Source organism: Ranitomeya imitator, chromosome 8 (assembly GCF_032444005.1).
Source record: "Ranitomeya imitator isolate aRanImi1 chromosome 8, aRanImi1.pri, whole genome shotgun sequence".
Lineage (NCBI taxonomy): Eukaryota > Metazoa > Chordata > Amphibia > Anura > Dendrobatidae > Ranitomeya > Ranitomeya imitator.
This window is the reverse complement of record NC_091289.1, coordinates 99,458,609-99,478,378: the sequence shown is the minus strand read 5'-3', so window position 1 is coordinate 99,478,378 and position 19,770 is coordinate 99,458,609. Positions and strand designations below refer to the sequence as shown.

Here is a 19,770-nt window from a genome sequence, read left to right as displayed (position 1 = left end):
ACTAGCGGCTTTGTTCAGAAAGGGTCTCTCTGAAGCTCTTAAGGATGTAATGGTGGGATTTCCTATGCCTGCTGGTTTGAATGAGTCTATGTCCTTGGCCATTCAGATCGGTCGTCGCTTGCGCGAGCGTAAATCTGTGCACCATCTGGCGGTATTGTCTGAGAGTAAGCCTGAGCCTATGCAGTGCGACAGGACTATGACTAAAGTAGAACGGCACGAACACAGACGTCTGAACAGACTGTGTTTCTATTGTGGTGATTCTACTCATGCTATTTCTAATTGTCCTAAACGCACTAGGCGGTTCGATAGCTCTGCCGTTATTGGTACTGTACAGTCCAAATTCCTTTTGTCCATTACCTTAATGTGCTCTTTGTCATCATATTCTGTCATGGCGTTTGTGGATTCAGGCGCTGCCCTGAATCTGATGGATTTGGATTATGCTAAACGTTGTGGATTTTTCTTGGAGCCTTTGCGGTGTCCTATTCCGTTGAGAGGAATTGATGCTACACCTCTGGCCAAGAATAAGCCTCAGTACTGGGCCCAGCTGACCATGTGCATGGCTCCTGCACATCAGGAAGTTATTCGCTTTTTGGTACTGCATAATTTGCATGATGTGGTCGTGTTGGGGTTGCCATGGCTACAAACCCATAATCCAGTATTGGATTGGAACTCTATGTCGGTAACCAGCTGGGGTTGTCAGGGAGTACATGGTGATGTTCCATTTTTGTCTATTTCGTCATCCATTCCTTCTGACATCCCAGAGTTCTTGTCGGACTTTCAGGATGTATTTGAAGAGTCCAAGTCTGATGCCCTTCCTCCGCATAGGAATTGTGATTGTGCTATCGATTTGATTCCTGGTAGTAAATTCCCTAAGGGTCGTTTATTTAATTTGTCCGTACCTGAACACACCGCTATGCGCAGTTATGTGAAGGAGTCCCTGGAGAAGGGACATATTCGCCCATCGTCGTCACCATTGGGAGCAGGGTTCTTTTTTGTAGCCAAGAAGGATGGTTCGCTAAGACCGTGTATTGATTACCGCCTTCTTAATAAGATCACTGTTAAGTTTCAGTATCCCTTGCCATTGATTTCTGACTTGTTTGCTCGGATTAAGGGGGCTAGTTGGTTTACTAAGATTGATCTTCGTGGTGCGTATAATCTGGTGAGAATCAGGCAGGGAGATGAATGGAAAACGGCATTTAATACGCCCGAGGGTCATTTTGAGTATCTGGTGATGCCGTTCGGACTTGCCAATGCTCCATCTGTTTTTCAGTCTTTTATGCATGACATTTTCCGTGAGTATCTGGATAAATTCTTGATTGTTTACTTGGATGACATTTTGATCTTCTCAGATGATTGGGAGTCTCATGTGAAGCAAGTCAGAATGGTTTTCCAGGTACTGCGTGCTAATTCCTTGTTCGTGAAGGGATCAAAGTGTCTCTTCGGTGTGCAGAAAGTTTCATTTTTGGGGTTCATCTTTTCCCCTTCTACTATCGAGATGGATCCGGTTAAGGTTCAGGCCATCCAGGATTGGACTCAGCCGACATCTCTGAAGAGTTTGCAGAAATTCCTGGGCTTTGCTAATTTTTATCGTCGCTTCATCTGTAGTTTTTCTAGCATTGCCAGACCATTGACCGATTTGACCAAGAAGGGTGCTGATTTGGTTAATTGGTCTTCTGCTGCCGTGGAAGCTTTTCAGGAGTTGAAGCGTCGTTTTTGCTGTGCCCCTGTGTTGTGTCAACCTGATGTTTCTCTTCCGTTCCAGGTCGAGGTTGATGCTTCTGAGATTGGTGCAGGGGCGGTTTTGTCACAGAGAGGTTCTGGTTGCTCAGTGTTCAAACCATGTGCTTTCTTTTCCAGGAAATTTTCTGCTGCTGAGCGTAATTATGATGTGGGCAACCGAGAGTTGCTGGCCATGAAGTGGGCATTCGAGGAGTGGCGTCATTGGCTTGAGGGTGCTAAGCATCGCGTGGTGGTTTTGACTGATCATAAGAACCTTACTTATCTTGAGTCTGCCAAGCGCTTGAATCCTAGACAGGCCCGTTGGTCGTTATTTTTTGCTCGTTTTGATTTTGTGATTTCATACCTTCCGGGCTCTAAAAATGTGAAGGCGGATGCTCTGTCTAGGAGTTTTGTGCCCGACTCTCCGGGGTTATCTGAGCCGGCGAGTATCCTCAAGGAAGGAGTCATTGTGTCTGCCATCTCCCCTGATTTGCGGAGAGTGTTGCAGAAATTTCAGGCTAATAAACCTGATCGTTGTCCGGCCGAGAAACTGTTCGTCCCTGATAGGTGGACTAGTAAAGTTATCTCTGAACTTCATTGTTCGGTGCTGGCCGGTCATCCAGGAATCTTTGGTACCAGGGAGTTGGTTGCTAGATCCTTCTGGTGGCCATCTCTGTCACGGGATGTGCGTGCTTTTGTGCAGTCCTGTGGAATTTGTGCTAGGGCTAAGCCCTGCTGTTCACGTGCCAGTGGGTTGCTTTTGCCCTTGCTGGTCCCGAAGAGGCCTTGGACACATATTTCGATGGATTTCATTTCTGACCTTCCCGTTTCTCAAAAGATGTCTGTCATTTGGGTGGTCTGTGATCGCTTTTCTAAAATGGTCCATCTGGTGCCCTTGGTTAAATTGCCTTCCTCCTCTGATTTGGTGCCTTTGTTCTTCCAGCATGTGGTTCGTTTACATGGCATTCCTGAGAATATTGTTTCTGACAGAGGTTCCCAGTTTGTCTCGAGATTCTGGCGAGCCTTTTGTGGTAGGATGGGCATTGACCTATCTTTTTCCTCGGCCTTCCATCCTCAGACTAATGGCCAGACCGAACGAACCAATCAGACCTTGGAAACATATCTGAGATGTTTTGTTTCCGCTGACCAGGATGATTGGGTGTCATTTTTGCCGTTGGCTGAGTTCGCCCTTAATAATCGGGCCAGCTCGGCTACCTTGGTCTCTCCATTTTTCTGCAATTCTGGGTTCCATCCTCGTTTCTCTTCAGGACAGGTTGAGTCTTCGGACTGTCCTGGTGTGGATTATGTGGTGGACAGGTTGCAGCAGATCTGGACTCAGGTAGTGGACAATTTGACCTTGTCCCAGGAGAAGGCTCAGCTTTTCGCTAATCGCAGACGCCGTGTGGGACCCCGACTTCGTATTGGGGATCTGGTTTGGTTATCTTCTCGTCATATACCTATGAAGGTTTCCTCTCCTAAATTTAAACCTCGTTTTATTGGTCCGTATAGGATTTCTGAGATTCTCAATCCGGTGTCTTTTCGTCTGACCCTCCCAGACTCCTTTTCCATACATAATGTATTCCATAGGTCGTTGTTGAGGAGATACGTGGCACCTATGGTTCCATCTGTGGAGCCTCCTGCCCCTGTTTTGGTGGAGGGGGAATTGGAGTATATTGTGGAGAAGATTTTGGATTCTCGTGTCTCTAGACGGAAACTCCAGTATCTGGTCAAATGGAAGGGTTATGCTCAGGAAGATAATTCCTGGGTTTTTGCCTCTGATGTCCATGCCCCAGATCTTGTTCGTGCCTTTCATGTGGCTCATCCTGGTCGGCCTGGGGGTTCTGGTGAGGGTTCGGTGACCCCTCCTCAAGGGGGGGGTACTGTTGTGAATTCTGTGGCTGAGTTCACTTCTGTGGTCACAAGTGGTATTGCAGTCTCTGGGCTTCCTCCCTCAGGTGTTTTGGTGAGCTCGTTGGCTGCCTTGCTATTTAGCTCCACCTGAGTCTGTCTTCCTTGCTCCTTGTCAATGTTCCAGTGTTGGATCTGAGCTACTGCATCTTTCCTTGGGCCTGCTGCTCTGCTAGATAAGTTCTTCTAGTTTGTTTTCTGTTTTTTCTGTCCAGCTTGTTATTATCTTTTGCTGGAAGCTCTGAGAAGCAAAGGGGTGCACCGCCGTGCTGTTAGTTCGGCACGGTGGGTCTTTTTGCCCCTTTGCGTGGTTTTCGTTTTAGGGTTTTTTGTAGACTGCATAGTTCTCTTTGCTATCCTCGCTCTGTCTAGAATATCGGGCCTCACTTTGCTGAATCTGTTTCATTCCTACGTTTGTCTTTTCATCTTGCTAACAGTCATTATATGTGGGGGCTGCCTATTCCTTTGGGGTATTTCTCTGAGGTAAGTCAGGCTTGTATTTCTATCTTCAGGCTAGTCAGCTCCTCAGGCAGTGCCGAGTTGCATAGGTAGTTGATAGGCGCAATCCACTGCTGCTTCCAGTTGTGTGAGGATAGATCAGGTACTGCAGTCTACAGAGATTCCACGTCTCAGAGCTCGTCCTATTGTTTTGGGTTATTGCCAGATCTCTGTATGTGCGCTGATTACTGCACGCTGTGTTGCCTGATTGCCAGCCATAACACTAAATGCAGTTCAAGATTGGTAACAGGAGTACACAGGCGGCATTGCTTTGTTCAGTGGAGGACAACTGTAATAAGTGGCTCAGACAGACTGAGTAGGCCTAAAATAAAAAAGTAGGCTAAATTCAGTTCTGAATTGGTAAGAGGAGTACACAGGCGGCATTGCTTTGTTCAGTGGAGGACAACTGTAATAAGTGGCTCAGACAGACTGAGTAGGCCTAAAATAAAAAAGTTGTCTAAATGCAGTTCAAAATTGGTAACAGGACTACACAGGCGGCATTGCTTTGTTCAGTGGAGGACAACTGTAATAAGTAGCTCAGACAGACTGAGTAGGCCTAAAATAAAAAAGTTGGCTAAATGCAGTTAAAAATTGGAAACAGGAGTACACAGGCGGCATTGCTTTGTTCAGTGGAAGACAACTGTAATAAGTGGCGGACACAGTTAGTAGGCCAAAATAATAAAGTGGGCTAAATGTCAGCCAAAAAAATGTTCATAAATAAACTGGTGGCATAGCTAGTTACAGGGGTGGGCTCCTCTGCTGAGTAGCAGACAGTGGTAGTTGGCGCAAAGTATTAACTGGTCTAAATGGAGGCCAGGGCCCCTGTATATATTTACTATCATCTATCATTTCAACATATTTGTATTGGCAGTGCCATTGAAGGATTTAACAGCACAGACTACACAGTGGTGGAGCAGGGAGAGGTAAGTTTTGCAAGTGGTAGAGCACTGTTCGAGCTTGCCATTTTTATACCTCCCTAAATGGGCTGACACCCCCACAGGGCCGTGGTCACCATTTGGTGCAAGCACCCGTTCGAGTGCCGTTTGCCTGGACAGGTGGGTGTGCCCACTCTTGAGCGACGGTACAGGCACAGGGCCTCTCTTATTACGACGGTGTGTCTGACGTTGGTTGTGCACCACCACCGTCAGAGACACTTCATTGTACTATGAGGGACCCTGTGCCAGTGCCGTCGCTCAAGAGTGGGCACACCCACCTGTCCAGGCAAACGGCACTCGAATGGGTGCTTGCACCAAATGGTGACCACGGCCCTGTGGGGGTGTTAGCCCATTTAGGGAGGTATAAAAATGGCATATGGTGGACATTCAGCAGCTGCAAATGGAGAAATTGCAGCAGTCAGTAAGAGGAGGCCAAAAGCAAGACATTTTTAAGGCAAGCTACGTGTCAGCAGGGGAAGGTAGGGCAAAATAATTTGAAATCCACGATTGGTTCATTTTAATGAAGGTTAGATCATCAACATTTCGGGTAACCAGACGTGTCCTTTTTTTGGTCAGTATTGAACCAGCAGCACTGAAGACTCCTTCTGATAGCACACTAGCAGCTGGGCAAGCGAGCTCCTGTAAAGCATATTCTGCCAATTCAGGCCAGGTGTCTATTTTAGATGCCCAGGAATCAAAGGGGAAAGACCTGTGAGGGAAAACATCGATAAGGGAGGAAAAATAGTTGGTAACCATACTGGACAAATGCTGTCTCCTGTCACTTTGAATTGATGCAGCAGTACCTGTCGTGTCTGCGGTCATTGTGAAATCACTCCACAACCTGGTCATAAAACCCCTCTGTCCAACGCCACTTCGGATTTGTGCACCTCTAACACCTCTGCCTAGGGTTGAGCGAAACAGATCGGCACTTTTCAAAAGTCGCCGACTTTTAGCAAAGTCGGGTTTCGTGAAACCCGACCCGATCCCACTCTGGGATCGGGTCGGCGGTCGGCGATCTCTACTGAAAAGTCGGGTTTCGTTTTATATATATATATATATATATACAGTGAGGCAAAAAAGTATTTAGTCAGTCAGCAATAGTGCAAGTTCCACCACTTAAAAAGATGAGAGGCGTCTGTAATTTACATCATAGGTAGACCTCAACTATGGGAGACAAACTGAGAAAAAAAAATCCAGAAAATCACTGTCTGTTTTTTTGTCTGAAAGCTATTAAATTAAAGGGTTAAAGGCAATTTAAGGGTTAAATCGCTGAAAATATTGGCGTGGGCTCTCGCGCAATTTTCTCCGCCAGAGTAGTAAAGCCAGTGACTGAGGGCAGATATTAATAGCCTAGAGAGGGTCCACGGTTATTGCCCCCCCCTGGCTAAAAACATCTGCCCCCAGCCACCCCAGAAAAGGCACATCTGGAAGATGCGCCTATTCTGGCACTTGGCCACTCTCCTCCCACTCCCGTGTAGCAGTGGGATATGGGGTAATGAAGGGTTAATGTCACCTTGCTATTGTAAGGTGACATAAAGCCAGATTAATAATGGAGAGGCGTCAATTATGACACCTATCCATTATTAATCCATTTGCATTAAATGGTTAAAAAAACACACACACATTATTAAAAAGTATTTTAATGAAAAAAAAGCACAGGTTGTTTTAACATTTTATTGTACGCTCAATCCACTGGCTGAAGACCATCGCTCTGTAACAAATAAAAAATAATAAACCAACAATATACATACCTTCCGTAGATCTGTAACGTCCCACGTTTTAAATCCATCTGAAGGGGTTAAAATATTTTACAGCCAGGAGCTCTGCTATTGCAGCTGTGCTCGTGGCTGTAAACCCCAGCGAATGAAGGTAATGTAGGTCAATGACCTATAGTTACATTCATTCGCGGTGATGCGCCCCCTGCTGGATGTCCTCATATGACCTCGAGCCTGGGAACTTTTCCCACGCTCCAGGGACATCCAGCAGGGGGCGCATCACGGCGAATGAAGGTAACTACAGGTCATTGACCTACATTACCTTCATTCGCTGGGGTTTACAGCCACGAGCACAGCTGCACTAGCAGAGCTCCTGGCTGTAAAATATGTTAACCCCTTCAGATGGATTTACAACGTGGGATGTTACAGATCTACGGAAGGTATGTATATTGCTGGTTTATTATTTTTTATTTGTTACAGAGCGAGGGTCTTCAGCCAGTGGATTGAGCGTACAATAAAATATTAAAACAAACGGTGTGTTTATTTCATTAAAATACTTTTTAATAATGTGTTTGTGTTTTTTTTAACTCTTTCATACAATTGGATTAATAATGGATAGGTGTCATAATTGACGCCTGTCCATTATTAATCTGGCTTAATGTTATTTTACAATAGCAAGGTGGCATTAACCCTTCATTACCCCATATCCCACCGCTACACGGGAAAGGGAAGAGAGTGGCCAAGTGCCAGAATAGGCGCATCTTCCAGATGTGCCTTTTCTGGGGTGGTTGGGGGCAGGTGTTTTTAGCCAGGGGGGGAGCAATAACCGTGGACCCTCTCCAGGCTATTAATATCTGCCCTCAGTCACTGGCTTTACCACTCTGGCGGAGAAAATTGCGCGGGAGCCCACGCCAATTTTTTCCGCGATTTAACCCTTAAATTTAAAAGCTAGAGTGCTAAAATTTTGCACATACACACTACTAACATTAGTAATGTGGAATATGCAAAAAAAATGGGGATATGACATGGTTTACTGTATGTAAACGATGTCTCTTATCATGTCGGGTTTTGGCAGGAGAAATGAAAAGCCGGTAATTGAATTACCTGCTTTTCTGCTATATCGCCCTGAAGGAAATATATATATATAAAAAAAAACCATAGACTTTCATTGGGTTTCGAGTTTCGGCCGATCACCGACCCCGACTTTTCAATAGGATCAGCCGATTTCACTCGACCCGACTTTTGAGAAAGTCGGGTTTCGTGAAACCCGACTCGACCCTAAAAAACTAAAAGTTACTCAACCCTACCTCTGCCATGTTGCCCCCTACAGCTCGTGTGAGAACCATCACCGCCTCTGTGTGCTGGGAATGCCTGAACCAAACGGTCTACAAGAGTTGCTTGTTTGGTAGCCAATATTTGCTCCAGGTTCTCATGTGGCTTGATATTTTGTAATTTTCCTTTGTATCGTGGATCCAGGAGGCAGGCCAACCAGTAATCGTCATCGGTCATCATTTTGATAATGCAGGGGTCCCTTTTTAGGATACGCAAGGCATACTCTGCCATGTGGGCCAATGTTCCAGGTGTCAATTCACTGCTTGTGCTGGGTTGAGGAGCACTTTCTTGTAAATCAACTTCCTTGTGGCCAGCAAAAACCCTGTACCTGACTTTGCAACCTCTCCAGTTTCTATTGCCCCCTGAGAAGCCTCCTCCTCCCATAAATATTCATCCCCATCATCCTCCTCCTCCTCTTCATCCGCCACCTCGTCCAAAAGAGTTCCCTGACCAGACAATGGCTGACTGTCATCAAGGCTTCCCTCCTCCTCGGCTGCAGACGCCTGCTCCTTGATGTGCGTCAAATTTTGCATCAGCAGACGCATTAGTGGGATGCTCATGCTTATGATGGTGTCGTCTGCACTTACCAGCTGTGTGCATTCCTCAAAACACTGAAGGACTTGATAGAGGTCTTGTAGCTTTGACCACTGCACACCAGACAACTCCATGTCTGCCATCCAACTGCCTGCCCGTGTATGTGTATCCTCCCACAAATAAATGACAGCATGCCTCTGTTCGCACAGCCTCTGAAGCACGTGCAGTGTGGAGTTCCACCTTGTTGCAACGTCGATTATTAGGCGGTGCTGGGGAAGATTCAGCGATCGCTGATGGTTCTGCATACGGCTGGAGTGTACGGGCCACCGGCGGATGTGCGAGCAAAGTCTTAGCACCTTCAGCAGCAGGGCTGGTAACTCCGGATAATTTTTCAGGAAGCACTGCCACACCAGGTTCAAGGTGTGAGCCAGACAAGGAATGCGTTTCAGTTCTGAAAGGGCTATGGCAGCCATAAAATTCCTTCTGTTATCACTGACTACCTTGCCTGCCTCAAGATGTACACTGCCCAGCCATGACTGAGTTTCTTGCTGCAAGTACTCGGCCAGTACTTCCGCGGTGTGTCTGTTGTTGCCCAAACACTTCATTTGTAGCACAGCCTGCTGACGCTTGCCAATAGCTGTTTCATAATGGGACACCTCGTGTGCAACACTGGCAGCTGCAGATGGAGTGGTCGTGCAACTGCGCTTTGTGGGGTGGCGAACGCCTACAGCCAACTGTTTCCCAGACCGTAGGCTAGGCAGAACTATCCCACTATGGCTGTCCCCTGTGGACCCTGCATCCACCACATTAACCCAGTGCGCCATGATGGACACGTAATGTCCCTGGCCATGCCTACTGGTCCATCCACCTTTCTACTGACTGATTGCCTCAGTGCATGAACAATGCGGTCTTTGACATGCTGGTGGAGGGCTGGGATGGCTTTTCTTGCAAAGAAGCGTCGACTGGGTAGGACATAGAGTGGTACTGCGTAGGCCATCAGGGCTTTGAAAGCTTCGCTTTCAACCAACCGGTAGGGCATTATCTCTAACGAGATTAGTCTAGCAATGTGGGTGTTCAAACCCTGTGTACGCGGATGAGAGGATGAGTACTTTCTTTTCCTAATGAGAGTCTCTTGTAGGGTGAGCTGGACTGGAGAGCTGCATATGGTGGAACTAGCGGGGGTGGTGGTGGACATGGCAGATTGAGAGAGGGTTGGTGATGGTATTCTTGATGTTGGCCTACCTACAGTTTTTCCTACCAAGAAGCTTGTGATTCTCTGACTGCTTTGGCCTTGCGATGATACCTCCACATTTGCTGCTGGTGGTGTCCTAAGAGGTGGGCTTACTGTGAGGGAAGCAATGTAACGTTGCTGACTACCTTCATTCTGAGCAGGTGCACCAACGGTACTGGACATTTGGTAGTTAGTCCAGGCTTGCAAGTGCATGCTGGTTAAATGTTTACGCATGCACGTTGTATTTAAACTTTGGAGATTCTTCCCTCTGCTAAAGGTCTTTGAGCACTTCTTACAGATAACTTTGCACTGATCATTCGGATCTTGGTTAAATAATGCCCACACTGCACTCTTCCTACTATGGATTACCTTTTCAGGCATTGCACGCTGCACTACTTTCACCAGATGGCCACAGTGTCCTAAAACTGTTTTTGGATTTGACAAACATTTTTGGCCAGGTACGGGCCTGCCAGATGAAAGCTGTTGCGATGTAGATGGCTGCTGCGGATAATCCTCCTCCGCTTCTGAGCTACTGGCAGCGTCACCCTCTTTCCCCAATGGCTACCAATCTGGGTCAACAACTGGGTCATCTATCACCTCCTCTTCAATTTCATGTGCACCTTCCTCTGTGTCACCGTGTAAGGTGCTATAGCGTTCGTGACAGGGCACCATAGTCTCATCAGGGTCAGATTCTGGCTCAGTACAATGCGAGGGCAATGTAGTGATCTGAGTCAATGGAACAGCATAATAATCTAGCTGTGGCTGTGCATCTGTGCACTCCATGTCCGATTCATCTTGTAATGGGCTTTTAACAATTTCCCTCTCTAACCCAGGCACGGTATGTGTAAAGAGCTCCATGGAGTAAACTGTAGTTTCTCCTGCTGCATCCTTCACTTTTGGTTTGGGTCAAGGACACAAGGAAGCGACTTGTTCCTGACTGGGAGGATCCACTGACGACTCGCTGCTCTTAGATTTCAAACCTTCTGAAGAGGAGGCGATAGAGCTAGAGGCTGAGTCAGCAAGGAAAGCCAAACCTTTTTCCTGCTGCTCTGGCTTTAAAAGCTGTTTTCCTACTCCCAGATAAGGGAGCCTTCGAGGCCTTGTGTAGCCAGACGATGACGCTGGCTCAACACCTCGAGCCTTTGGTGCTATTTTGCTTTTCCCAAAACCACCAGAAGCTCCACCACCGCCAACACCACCATCAGTACCAGCTGGCAATGCCCGCCCACGGCCTCTTCCACCAGACTACTTCATTTTTGGAGAAATCTAACCAAAATAACAACTTTTATATGGTACTGTGAAACAAGGTAGAAGATGTATATAAACTTGTAGAGAATTTTAATCTCCCTTTTTTGGGGGGGAAAACTGCAAAAAAACTCAGGCTCAGTGTATTACACTACACTACACAATGTAAGGGGCAGAACGTGGCTGGAAGATGTATGACAAACTAACAGAACTGTGATGTAGATCCACATAGTGCCAATTTAAATCTCCCTTTTATTTGGGAGAGACTGCAACAATACTCAGGCCCAGTGTATTACACTACACAATGTAAGGGGCAGAACGTGGCTGGAAGATGTACGACAAACTAACAGAACTGTGACGTAGATCCATTTAGTGCCAATTTAAATCTCCCTTTTATTTGGGGAAGACTGCAACAAAACTCAGGCCCAGTGTATTACACTACACAATGTAAGGGGCAGAACATGGCTGGAAGATGTATGACAAACTAACAGAACTGTGACATAGATCTGCAGCGCCCCAGAGATCTGGTAGTTGCAGTAACGTCGCTCTGTCACTAAGGGGAGTGATGGTACGTCTGATGGCACTAAAGTAGTTCTACTGACCAGGTATCACCAGCACACATTACACTTCACACTCCGGCCACTAGGGGGAGAAAAAGGCTTTATTTATTGAGCCACTCCTCACACTGGTAAAACTAGGGGTTGGATAGGAAGTTAGCCAGAAGCTGACTGGGTTGGATTCAGGCAACATCCCGTGGCAGGGGTGTTGCAGGGAGAAGATTCAGGGGGTCCCTGTCAGGCGTGGGAACCTGGCAGGTACCTAGTGAACAGAACAGAACGTTACGGAACCCCGCCTGCACTACCTTGCATTGGTATCCTAAGAAAGAGACACGAAGCGCAGGATATCATGGAACAGTGAGAAACGAGATCAAGCACAAAGGAGAGCCAGTAGGAGTCGTGCCGCGAGAACGGCAACATCCTACTGACTCTATGCCTTACTTCAAACTCCGCAGGACAGTTAATTATAGGTTGTCAGGCGTGGGAACTTGGCAGGTACCTAGCGAACAGAACAGAGCGTTACGGAACCGCACCTGCACTACCTTGCGGCGGTATCCTAAGAAAGAGACACGTAGCAAAGAATATTGTGGAACAGTGAGAGACGAGATCAAGCACAAAGGAGAGCCAGTAGGAGTCATGCCCTGAGAACGGCAACATCCTACTGAGGCGCGTAGCCGGTGTCCGGAACACCGAGGAATTAACTGACTCTATGCCTTACTTCAAACTCCGCAGAACAGTTAATTATAGGTTGGCTGTCTACCTTAAATTACCTAAGCAGACATAGGGGGCAATGCGTGGAGAGGGGCATCTCTACGGTCCCGGAAGAGCTCCGAGCCTTCCCGTCAAACGGGTGCATCCTAGCCATAACATACCTGGGGGACGAGAAACTAGTAACATTTGGAACGAAATAGAAAGAACGAGAAAGAACTAGAACGAACGAACTAGAACAGAAGTTGTGAGGACTATTCCGAATGCTCAGCAGGGTAGCACTAGAACACACAGGCGCTATTGGTAGGCAACGATTTCCACCTGCAAAGGGAACACTGGATGTGCCATCGGACCGGCCGGTCTCCGACAGCCCTGTTAACTGTGCTCTGGATTGAAGATCCTGAAGTCTTCAGTAAAGAGGTAAAGAGACTGCAATCCTGTGTCCTCTTTCTTGTCTGCACCTCACACCATCACCATCCACCTTACTGGGAAGCCCTGGGGACATACTTCACCTGTGGGAAGTTACACCATCTAGCTGCCATTCCATCACCCCAGCGGACCCCAAGCAGTGTCGGTCACCCTGACCGAACACCACAGGTGGCATCACGAAACCTTGACAGACTCACTTCACCTTTCATTGGACGCCCCTTAGCAGGGTCACGGACCGGGTCCAGCCACCGTGACATCCCCAGAACCGAGACAGAGAGGACCGGTATCGAGTAACCCGTGGCCCTGCCTCTGGGGGCGCTCCAACTTGGCGTCGCGAACAGGATTGTACTTAAGCCTGAAGAATCAGGTCATGTGTGCCTTAGAACTGTGATTGAATTGTGCTTGAACTGTGATTTATTGCAAAGACTGTGTATTGCTAACTGCCGCCAAGATTCCCGCCAAAATTGCCGCCATTGCCGCGCCACGAGGAGCGCAGGAGAAGAAGAAGGGCGTTGAAGTGGGTGTGAACAAGCTGAAGGGCGCGAACGACAATGGTCGCCCAGTCTAAATATTTCTGTACCTTGAGGACGTGTCCGTCAGAGGCCGTGATCAGCCTCCTGATCCTCAGTGGAGGGCGGAGACCAAAGAAACTAAACCGCCCACGGAGAAGAGAGCGGAAAAAGGATAAGGAGGACAGCAGCCACGTGGAGGAGCTGATTGATCAACTCCTGCAGCTGCAGGTGGAGACCAAGTCCTTGTCTCAAGTAGCACCTGCGGAAGATCCATCGACGATGACGCCGCCCCTTGTTCCGTGACCGAAACCCCAGCCGACCCCGTCGCGGCGCCCGCCGTCGGCAGAGCCAGCCGACCTCCAGGACATCGTGGTGGCGGTTGAGTACACTGACCCTGCCCCGATGAGGGAGGAGGTCCCGAAAACCAACATGGCGGAGGGAGGTGAGCGGACCCCGAAGCATGGGATGGAGCACGAGGACTCTCCCAGCCAGGGCCTGCAAGAACTGCACCCTTCACTGACGACGAATCCGGACCTCCTGCAGAAGTAAGAACGCACCAGTCAGCTCGTGTGCCAGGAGCTGGAAGCTGTGGCCGGGTGGAAGAAGACCTTCGTCGGGAGCCTCGCCAGACGTCTGTCGGCAGCCTCGTCTGGTCCGGAGCAAGAAAGAAGTCCCAGCGCTCCGAAGCCAGAAAGCAAGGCTCTGCCGGAAAGCAAGATACTGCAAACAGAGATGACAACGCCGCAGCGCAAGGCCCCGCAGTCAGCGTTCTAGATCCCAGAGGAGACTGAGCAGGCCGGCACCGGAGGGACCGCACCTGAAGCAGATATGAAGAATGACCCTGCCCCAGTGACAGAAGACCTACTGGTAGGCCCCGTAGCAGCGCCACCTGCTGCCATGACTAAGACTAACTCTGAACTGACAAATCCTATTACTACTACCAAAAGTGACATTCGAACCCAGATTATACCTGAAAAACCGATTAGTGACATTGATACCGCATCGGATGAGAAGTCGAACACAGATCTTCCCAGCCCAGGAAGTGTTCGCTACCAACTGATGCCTTGCAACCTACCGTCGCGAGAATAAACCTCGAAACCCCGACAAATGTAAATAGTTAACTCTTTGTTTTCCTTACTCTTTTGCTGCTTAAACCCATCCAGGGTTAACTCTTAAGGCCCCTTCACACATAGAGAAGCTGCAGCGATACCGACAACGATCCGGATCGCTGCAGCGTCGCTGTTTGGTCGCTGGAGAGCTGTCACACAGACAGCTCTCCAGCGACCAACGATCCCGAGGTCCCCGGTAACCAGGGTAAACATCGGGTAACTAAGCGCAGGGCCGCGCTTAGTAACCCGATGTTTACCCTGGTTACCATCGTTAGAGTAAAAAAAAAACAAACGCTACATACTTACCTACCGCTGTCTGTCCTCGGTGCTCTGCTTCTCTGGTCTGGCTGTGAGCACAGCGGCCGGAAAGTAGAGCGGTGACGTCACTGCTCTGCTTTCCGGCTGACCGGCGCTCACAGCCAGACCAGAGAAGCAGAGCGCCGAGGACAGACAGCGGTAGGTAAGTATGTAGCGTTTGTTTTTTTACTTTTAGGATGGTAACCAGGGTAAACATCGGGTTACTAAGCGCGGCCCTGCGCTTAGTTACCCGATGTTTACCCTGGTTACCAGCGAAGACATCGCTGAATCGGTGTCACACACGCCGATTCAGCGATGTCAGCGGGACCTCAACGATCAAAAAATGGCCCAGGCCATTCCGACACGACCAGCGATCTCACAGCAGTGGGCTGATCGCTGGTACGTGTCACACATAGCGAGATCGCTACTGAGATCGCTGTTGCGTCACAAAACTTGTGACTCAGCAGCGATCTCGCTAGCGATCTCGCTATGTGTGACGGGGCCTTTAGGGATCCCTTTGTTTACCCAGGATCCCTCTTCCTCTTGTTTGTTTGTTCATCAGTGTTCTAAAAGACTGCCGGATCATGAACAGTGAATGATTCCAAAACTGTTTTTTGTATATAGTTGGCGCTTTATTAAAGGCGCCCTCTACTGGTTTTACATAGAAAGAAGGCTTTGCGAAGAGACTGCTTTAAACACAGCACAGAAGGTCTTGCTTTCAATGGACTTGCAGACAGAGAGAATCTGCACTACCTCAAGAGACTTGGTTCCCTCTTAAAGAGAATGTTCACATATTGCACTAAAGTAAAATGTTGCCTTAGGAAAGTTAGAATTGTAATAATGTTGAGATTTAGAAACTGTTGATAATGTTACCAGCGATTGAGGACAGGAAAGATTGAAAGTGAACCCGTAGGGGTTAGAGAGAGAGTCCTCCTGAGAACTGTAGAAAGATGGTTAGTTGCTGACGGAAAGACAATGACAGTAGGCCCAGCCAAGGAGCTTAGGCAGTCCTGCATTGGTGACGCTAGAAAGAAAAGAAAAAGTTGAGTTTGTCTTATAGTATTTTATAGTAGGCCTTTAGTGGGTTCAGCTTATACGCCCTTAAAGGAAAAGTTAAATTATTGTTCAGAAGTTGCACTTAGTAGAATACCCGGAAGGGTACCAGAAGTTATTTATAGTCAAAATGTTATTTAAAAATATGTAACCTTGTTTTGTTTGTAACGTTCAAGTGTCCTCACCTCCCATAAAGGGAAGCATTGTTATATTTACTTGTTTCAAGCATTCCAAAATTTTGTATGTCTTTTGCTAACATGTATTGTTGTTCTTCTTCCCAGTCCAGGAGTACTGGATTTAACCGGGGGGAGTGCAGCGCCCCAGAGATCTGGTCGTTGCAGTAACGTCGCTCTGCTCCTAAGGGGAGTGATGGTACGTCTGATGACACTAAAGGAGTTCTATTGACCAGGTATCACCAGCACACATTACACTTCACACTCCGGCCACTAGGGGGAGAAAAAGGCTTTATTTATTGGGCCACTCCTCACACTGGTAAAACTAGGGGTTGGATAGGAAGTTAGCCAGAAGCTGACTGGGTTGGATTCAGGCAATATCCCGTGGCAGGGGTGTTGCAGGGAGAAGATTCAGGGGGTCCCTGTCAGGCGTGGGAACCTGGCAGGTACCTAGTGAACAGAACAGAACGTTACGGAACCCCGCCTGCACTACCTTGCGGTGGTATCCTAAGAAAGAGACACGAAGCGCAGGATATCATGGAACAGTGAGAAACGAGATCAAGCACAAAGGAGAGCCAGTAGGAGTCGTGCCCCGAGAACGGCAACATCCTACTGACTCTATGCCTTACTTCAAACTCCGCAGGACAGTTAATTATAGGTTGGCTGTCTACCTTAAATTACCTATGCAGACATAAGGGGCAACGCGTGGAGAGGGGCATCTCTAGGGTCCCGGAAGAGCTCTGAGCCTTCCCGTCAAACGGGTGCGTCTTAGCCATAACATACCTGGGGGACGAGAAACTAGTAACATCTGGAACGAAATAGAAAGAACGAGAAAGAACTAGAACGAACGAACTAGAACAGAAGTTGTGAGGACTATTCCGAATGCTCAGCAGGGTAGCAGTACAACACACAGGCGCTATTGGTAGGCAACGATTTCCACCTGCAAAGGGAACTCTGGATGTGCCATCGGACCGGCCGGTCTCCGACAGCCCTGTTAACTGTGCTCTGGATTGAGGATCCTGAAGTCTTCAGTAAAGAGGTAAAGAGACTGCAACCCTGTGTCCTCGTTCTTGTCTGCACCTCACACCATCACCATCCATCTTACTGGGAAGCCCTGGGGACATACTTCACCTGTGGGAAGTTACACCATCTAGCTGCCATTCCATCACCCCAGCGGACCCCAAGCAGCGTCGGTCACCCTGACCGAACACCACAGGTGGCGTCACGAAACCTTGACAGACTCACTTCACCTTTCATTGGACGCCCCTTAGCAGGGTCATGGACTGGGTCCAGCCACCATGACATCCCCAGAACCGAGACAGAGAGGACCGGTACCGAGTAACCCGCGGCCCTGCATCTGGGGGCGCTCCAGATCCACTTAGTGCCAATTTAAATCTCCTTTTTATTTGGGGGAGACTACAACAAATCTCAGGCCCAGAGTATTACACTACACAATGTAAGGGGCAGAACTTGGCTGGAAGATGTACGACAAACTAACCGAACAGTGACGTAGATCTACTTAGTGCCAATTTAAATCTCCCTTTTATTTGGGGGAGACTGCAACAAAACTCAGGCCCAGTGTATTACTCTACAGAATGTAAGTGGCAGAACGTGGCTGGAAGATGTACGACAAACTAACAGAACTGTGACGTAGATCCACTTAGTGCCAATTTAAATCTCCCTTTTATTTGGGGGAGACTGCAACAAAAATCAGGCCCAGTGTATCACACTACACAATGTAAGTGGCAGAACGTGGCTGGAAGATGTATGACAAACTAACAGAACTGTGACATAGATCCACTTAGTGCCAATTTAAATCTCCTTTTTATTTGGGGGAGACCGGAGACAGCAACAAAACTCAGGCCCAGTGTATTACACTACACAATGTAAGTGGCAGAACGTGGCTGGAAGATATATAAAAAAAAAGGGGCTGTAGTACAATTTCAATCTCCCTACAATGATCTCAGGACAAGTATGGCAGCAATAAAAAGGACTGCTGCACACAAAAGTGTGGACAAAGAAACAAGAGAACTGTGCAGAAAGGAGCAACAGGATTTTTGCTTTTAAAAAAGCAGTTGGTTTGCACAGCGGCGTACAAACAGCAATGCAGCTATCAGGGAGCCTTATAAGGCAGCCTAATAAGCTACAGAGCTGATGCACAAAAATATAAACTCCACTGTCCCTGCAAAGAAAAGGTGGTGTTGGACAGTAGAAATCGCTACAGCACAAGCAGTTTCAGGGTTAATCTTCCCTCCCTAACTATATCCCTTCTTCTGATGAAGCTGCAGCAAACTCTCCCTATGCTAAGATCGGCAGAAGTAAGATGGCGGTCGGCGTGCACGCCCCTTTATAGCCCCTGTGATGCCGCAGAAAGCAAGCCAATCACTGTAATGCCCTTCTCTAAGATGGTGGGGACCGAGACCTATGTCATCACACTGCCCACACTCTGCATCCTCCTTCATTGGATGAGAAATGGCGCTGAAAGCGTCATACGAAACGTGACTTTGGCGCGAAGATCGCCAACCTCATGGCCGATCCAACACTAGGATCGGGTCGGGTTCCACGAAACCCGACTTTGCCGCAAGTCGGCGACTTTTGAATTTGTCCGATCCGTTTCGCTCAACCCTAGTTAAGGGGTTAAAACTTTCATGGGAGAGCTTCTTTAATTAATTTGGCACTGTGAACTCTGTCAAGTCTAGCGTAGCATGAGGTTGTGCTTTTCCGGTCTTGATGATTCGATACTATTCACTTAATTGCAGCATTTCTGCAGTTCCTATTATATCACAGTGGGTGGTCATCAGTGTTGCTGTGCATGGAAAAATAGTACAACCAAGTACAACCAACCATCATTTGGGGTCTCAGAGGTCAGAACATGATATTCATTAAGTGATGACATATTTTATAAATATGGCATCATTTTATGAAAGGGGAATACACCTTTAATTCATTATTCTTCTATCAAAGTTTTACTTTAACATTGTTCTTTTTTTATTGATAGGAAATGCAGGACTCCTGAAAGAAGACAAGTAAGTACATTTATTTTAGGTTTTGTTCTCCCTGAAATCACACAATTTTTTATATCTTAAAGGCAATCTGTTAGTAGGGCCAACCTCCCTAAACCATCTTCATGAACAAGTAGATCATAGAAAGCTAAAGAAAATTATATCTGCAATCCAATGTCTTATTCCAGAAAAATCCATGTTTTTCTTATTTATAAATGATCTGTTCAGAACTATGGGCCGGATATTGATCTGCATGAGAATCTGCCTTCAGAGCTTATTTTATAAGGGAATTTTACAAGTGTGAGACATGTACTGTAAATAATACAAGAGTAGAATGGAATTTTGTCTTCTCACAAACACATTTGCTGCAGCTCTCAGAGCTCTACTAGGATAGTTTGTGGATTAAATCTGCGCTGCCATAATGATACAAATTCAGATGTAATGAAAAACAGATGTCTTTGTGGTAATATCCTGATGAAGAGGTCATATAAATCTTGAAACGCGTTGAATAAACCACCAGAGTTTTTCATTACATCTGAATTTGTATAACGAATGGAAGCGGAGACACAGGTGATGAAGTTCACATTCGACTTTTATTTTTTGAGTGGAACCTCGGGACCTGGGTCCGAGGGGCTCCGAAGGGGGCGTAATAAGTGAGTCCCAGGTATCCGCAGTAAGATCCCTCGAACAGGACCAGAATGGAATACCTGGGGGACACAGGTGCTACCTCCAGTTAGACCTCAGACACGTGGCAGCTGTCCCAGCGGGACAAATGGATAAACAGTTATAACAGATATGGAGGAGCTGACCGGC

The 19,770-nt window shown here is 47.5% G+C and overlaps 1 protein-coding gene across 5 annotated transcripts in view; it reads left to right on the top strand.

The window, feature by feature from the left end:
* The window catches only part of LOC138647878 (E-selectin-like), a 472,485-nt gene that overhangs the window by 428,288 nt on the left and 24,427 nt on the right, over positions 1–19,770 (top strand). For all 5 annotated transcript variants that reach the window (XM_069737213.1, XM_069737210.1, XM_069737211.1 and 2 more), the window contains one exon: positions 18,954–18,981. In XM_069737213.1, coding sequence (XP_069593314.1) covers positions 18,954–18,981 — 28 coding nt within the window. The remainder of the gene's footprint in view (positions 1–18,953; positions 18,982–19,770) is intronic.